General features: G+C 32.9%; 1 protein-coding gene across 1 annotated transcript; it reads right to left on the minus strand.

Annotated features, from left to right (window-relative positions):
- Positions 1 to 2,591: 2,591 nt before the first annotated feature.
- LOC131859260 (UPF0481 protein At3g47200-like) lies at positions 2,592 to 3,914 on the minus strand. Its single transcript, XM_059212852.1, has one exon. The coding sequence runs from the start codon at positions 3,912 to 3,914 to the stop codon at positions 2,592 to 2,594; it is 1,323 nt and encodes a 440-aa protein (XP_059068835.1).
- Between the last annotated feature and the right edge of the window lie 2,177 nt (positions 3,915 to 6,091).

Here is a 6,091-nt window from a genome sequence, read left to right on the forward strand (position 1 = left end):
TTCATTTGGCATCATGATCTATCGGTGATTCAGGTAGTTGTTCTAATGATTGGGGATATTATGCTATTCGTTGACTTTATCATTGTGTGATCATCTTCATATTAGCAGGTTTCTTTCATGATGCGATAATTATGACATGGTGATTCTGTTCTCAGTTATATTGATTTTTGGTGGGCACTTATGGCTATCATTCAATCTTTGTCTTGCTTTTCACTCTAACATCATGTTCTGTTTTCTATGGAGAATTCTTGCCAAATTCGGTGGATGGTGGCTTTTTCTGAGGAATTGGAAAGAGTAGTTAATGTGGATCTCTTATTCTTGGTTCTCTCATGGCTCTAAGTTTTGTTTTCTTTAGAGCTTTGGGTTCTTGTGGTATTTAGAAAGGCTGGATTTTGGGGTGATGGCTCTGATTTTTGGTGGACATTCTTGACTCCATCTTCAGATGCTCCCTGTCAGATCGCTTCTTACAACTTCCTTTATATCTAATGTGGATGGCAATGTATTGCAATGTATCTTGGGGGTTTTGGTATGGCTATGGGCTTTTTGTAATGGGTAGATAGGCTTATGTTTTCTTGAGAAATACTGAAGGGTTTTCTTACTGGTTCTTTCCCTTTAGTACCCTTTGAACCAGACACATGTAAAAATATATATAATCAATATAATTTTAGTGGTCTCATCCACTTTTATCAAAAAAATAAAAAATAAAAAATATAAAAATCACCTGCAATCTAATACAATTATTTCACAGGACAATGGATTTGAATAAGTTGATTTAATCGTGCTATTTTAAAGAAATGAAATACAGCCAAACAATTGTAATAAGAACAATTTTCAAAAACCATAAATTAAAGGAAAAAGAAAACAAACAAAGCTGAAAATAAAGACAATATCTGAAACCAAGAGAATAAAATATATAATTACTCACAGCAGACAATCACTGATCATCTCAGCTTTTGGATGGTACAGCGCATCATACAAATCACAAAAATTGAGTTTCCAACATCACATTCGTTTTGCTTTAGATCTTAATTTTTCCCCATCGCTAATGTTTGTTTTTCTTTTTCTTTTTCTCTGGGAATCATATTGGCTTTGGTCACTTCAGAATGGCCATTCAATGGATGATGAGATAAAAATTCTTACCCATGCACAGGTTAAGTTTCATGAACCGTTATGTGAAGCTCCTATTTTGACTTAAAGGGCAGTTTATGAATTTAAAAGAAGCAGCCACAGGAATATATAAAAACGTTCCGGATATCTAGAATGGTTCATAGTTGCTGCTATTGCATTTGTCTTTAAAGTAGTGATTCTATAATACTAAATTTTTTTATAAGTTTAGAGATATCACAATTTTTTATTTTTGCAAAATTCAAGATTGCATTCTTCAAGGAATCAGACTTCCTTTCAATTATATATTACATAATTCTTTTAATACAGTAATCTTGAATGTATTGTGTTTTAATATAGTAATAAAATTTGCATGACATGTTTTTCAAAAAATCTTATTACAAATCAGCTATTTTTATTGCAGTAGAGCTTAAAATTTAAATTGGTTTTAAAAAAGGATCTTGAATTCAATATTTGTTACAGTATAAGTCACAATAGTATAAACTATAGATGTTAATTTTGTAGAGAATGCTTTCGTGTACGTGTCTCTTCTTGCAAATGATGGACCTTTTCTCTCTCTATACCTGATTTTTTCCTCATTTTTAAAATAAGATTATATTATCTTATCCATTAAACTAAACTTCCCAAACTCAGCCTTCAAGATATCTTTAATCTTCTCTCGAAAAATGAATTATTCCATTGATCCCTCACTCATTCGATTCCTCACTATTTGACTTGTTCCAATTCCCACTAAATATTCACCTTTGACATCTTCTTGTAATCTATCTACAAAAACTTATTTGTAGATAGTTGCTCTCATTATATTGTGAGGATTTTGAATTGAACTTCTTATGCTAGAGAAGTAAGCATTGTGTTAGGAATAGAATTTTGAAGGCAATCTTCTCTCAGAATCACAGGAAGGGCATAAAAGTGGAATCTATCAAAGTAGCGTGCAATGCAAAGAGTCACTCCAGACTATAAGTGATGCGCCTGAACAAAGTACGGAAATAATATAGTTTGGAGCCATAAAAAAGTGAAGAGCTCCAAAAATGGGTGAAGGAAGAAAAGCATATGAACACCACATCATTATAGAAGCTAACAATATAAACCCTTCTTGAGTGATTTTCAATTTGTCTTCCAGATTCCAATGGCTGAAAATCAATGGTCAACATTAAAACTGATCCCAGACGCACCTGCCTGTTATTAAATATTTTAATGTGGAATTAAACATTTCAGTAGAGAACGGCTGTAAATCATAAAGCGAGACAAACATTTCATTTTAGAATAATAGTACGATTCAATGTGAAAGCGCTGAATGTATTCGTCTTATTTCTTTGTATGAAGATATACAAAATACTTTGAACTTTATGAAGTATTAGCAGCTCATACACACTTTTTATGATCACAACATTCATCTTATTACAGTATATTGGGATCTATTATCACCGAGCTATTCATCCTTATTACAGTTGTTTCTGTAAAATTGTTTAATTATTTGCCCAAATGAGGGCGCTGCACTTGCCAAAACATGAACAACCGCCCATAGCGGCAAATTGCACAAGCTTTCGATGAGTCTCCACCCACCTCATAAATTTCACAACAGTTCGGCTTCTGTACCAGCTATTGACATCACTCTTCAATTTCATAAACTTATCTTCATCAGCGAGAGTGAAGTTAATTCTTTTGCACAGGCTATTGAACAGGTCAGTCGCTGCCTTATCACTACCAATGGAGCTCTGAATTACTCCCTTCTTCCTCAGCAAAGCCACGTCCTTGTCAGACTCGATCAAACTATTCATCAGAAACACATACTCTGAGATAACAATGAGTTCTTTTTCTTGGCAGACGTCCACAGCCATGAGGTTCCTGAAGATCATCTCTGTAGCATCAGATACCCATATCACAGGGAGAAACAAAGTCTCTTTCTTTTTGTCGAAACAGAGTTCCATGGTGGACAGAACTCCCTCATACGCCTTGAACTTCATTTCTTTATTGTTTAACTCTGTCGCAGAAGCCCGAAGGATTCCATTATCAGACTCTTTTCTACGATCATGGAGTGTTCTACGAGGATTAGAGCCATCGAAATGAGAATGATGACGGCCCTCTGGTACTGTTATATTAACATCCTGGGTTTGTTCTTCGCCATGGTTAGTCTCGGACTCATTCACAATGAAATCATGAAAAAATCCTAAAATGTGGTTGTATTCCTTCAGATTTCTATACTTTGACTTGAGGTCTTCTCTCAGTTTTGCCTCCCGCTGTTTATGCTCTATTAGTGGTTCCCCTGTTTTCCGCTGCATAGAATATGAGAAAGGGTGGGCTAAGGCAATTATACCGTCACATATCATTCTAAGCAGCTGTATCCTTGCTGTTTCTTCTGTTAAGTTTTCCTCCATCTCCAACAGCTGAATGAGGACGATCATGGGAACCTGATTTTCAAGCATCAGCAGGTCAGTAAAGATATCAAATTGACAATCGGGATTGGGGTTCCATCGCGATTCATCACTGAGAAGCCTGAGAGTTTCTAGAATGAAGCATCCGTCCAGAGTGAAGAGCCACGCAAGGATTTCTTCCTCGCACTCTGGCTTTCCTTCGTAGCTTGCTGTAATTTCTGGAAGCAGGCTCTGCACTTTTTGTACTAGAAAGCGTGTGTGCTGCTGGTTTCTTGGGAGCCTTTTCACTGATGGATTTACGGCCTTTACTTTTCTTAACTCTATTTGAGAGAGTGTCTGAGACATCCTGTGATGAAAAAGGCCCAAAGACACCACTCGAGGCACATATGCATATGGTTTTAAGTCCTTTAGATACATGGGTACTCTACACAGTAGAAAGCTTTCCTGAGCTATTATCTGGCTTATCGTCTTCGGGCTTGTGAAATTCAAACTTGCCTTTCACATTATCAAACCATGAGTGGCGTTCTTCTGAATCTACTATCTGTATTTCCAATTCGTTTACAGCCTGGTTTTTGCTCGCCATTGTTAACAGTCAGAAGACCCTTGGGATGAAAAGGAAGTCTGAAGAAAACAAAAATTACTTTAAATTATTAATAAGTTGTGAAAATTTGTTACAGCTAGCATTTTAACTTATGATAATATATTATTTTATATATCTATAATAAAAATACAAACAGATTTAGAATCTTTCTAGAATAGCAAATATTTTTTATGAATTTAGAAACATATTATAATATTTTTACATAAATCACTAATTTATCATTGTCTTCTAATTTTAAATTTCTTATATTATTTTTTGACAAGTAATATTTTTCTTAAAATGTCAACATTGACAAAACCATCATAAAATTTTCATGACATGTAAGGATGGCCATCAAATTAAAACCTCAAGGAAGTTTTAAAATAATCTACCAAAACAATTGGATTAACCAAATTGATCCTCAATAATACTATTCATCTACATCATAATAAAATTTTCCACCAAATAATAACTAAAAATAATATTTGTAAATCAAACTCTCACTAATAGAACTGATAAAAAAAATAGATCAAATTCAATGTATTGAAATTATATGTGCTTTTTATTCCAAGGATAAACAGCCTATTAAACATTTAACAGCAGACAAATCAAAGGCAACTTGACAGTAAAACTGAAAACAAAATAACTCAAAAAAATAAGAACGAAACCATAAATACTCACAGTTGTAAGTAGATAGAAAAACAATGAAAGAGGAGCCCAATTGCGTTATACAAATCAGAGAGATCGGGTTTCTCTTATAGCTTTTCAATATCACACTATTTCTTATAATTTGGTTGTTAAGTCTCTGTTTCACATCAATTCTTTATTTTATTCTCAAGATGGTTTTTCCTTTGCATATTTATTTTATTTAACTTTTTTTTAAGCCCTCAACTTTATTATCTAATTTAATTGTCTATTTTTTTTTTTTATTATACTAGATATTAATTCAAATAACACTTCTACAAAAAGGCATCACATGGAAATCACGCAAGAGAATGAGGAGGAAAGTGATGAGCATCATTTTAGAAAGTCCTCGGAGAAGAAGAAACAGAAAAATGTGACTGACAAGCGATTTTCGAAATACAAGATGCCCGAGGGAACATCTAAAAGCAGAAGAATAAAAAATGAGAGAATTTAACCAAATAAGAAAAGAAAACAGTACTGAAGGGGATACGGAGATGCCAAAAGAAACCAGTGGTCAAAATTAAATCTCATGATGCCATTACTGTTCTCTCTTATAGCTTTTCAGAATGAGATTCTCTATAAACAAGAAAAGTTTCCTTGATGATGAGTTTTTCCTTATCTTGCGCGGGTTGAGTTTCCTTCAGCGTTACAGAGAAGCCCCTAGGTATAGGTATCTTCGCTTTCGTTATATTTCAACTTGCTTGAGCTTTCGCTTTTACTTAAGGACAGTTCATAAGTTAAGAAATGCAGGCATAGGTCTAACATTAAAAATATCTATTGAAGTAAAATTATCCACATATCTAGAATGTGGTTCTGTGATGCTGTTGTTCTTAAATTCAAATCACAAAAGTATTATTTATAATTTTTTATTATACAATTGAGAATTATATGTCATCTAAATCTTAACTCCAATCTTAACTCCAAAGTTAAGTTTTCTAACTTTCTTTTCAATTTTATATTTAATCTTTTAGATTACTTTTACATAATCGACAATTTCTATTGGACTAGAGCACAATATTTAAATTGATTAAAAGACCTTTAATTTACTATTGCTTAAATTGTGAGCTTTAATATATATAAACATTTGGATGATATTAAAAAATATATATATTTGATAAATCACTAACCATACATTTTGTATATAAAATTTATAAGTTTCCATTTAAATGTTTGCAGTTTTTTTTTTAAGCAAAGAGGCAAAGCCCCATAATAAAAAATTTAAAATAATAGGAATTACATCAAGGATCAACAACTGAATATCCAGTTCCAGCTTGTTGATATTAATAGAAAAATAGAACAAATGAAGAACTAAAAATGTAGAAATAAAACA

The sequence above is a fragment of the Cryptomeria japonica genome, chromosome 10 (assembly GCF_030272615.1).
Source record: "Cryptomeria japonica chromosome 10, Sugi_1.0, whole genome shotgun sequence".
Lineage (NCBI taxonomy): Eukaryota > Viridiplantae > Streptophyta > Pinopsida > Cupressales > Cupressaceae > Cryptomeria > Cryptomeria japonica.

Excerpts from the sequence above, each read along its gene's own strand:
- LOC131859260 (XM_059212852.1), bottom strand. The coding sequence starts at position 3,914 with ATGTATCTAAAGGACTTAAAACCATATGCATATGTGCCTCGAGTGGTG.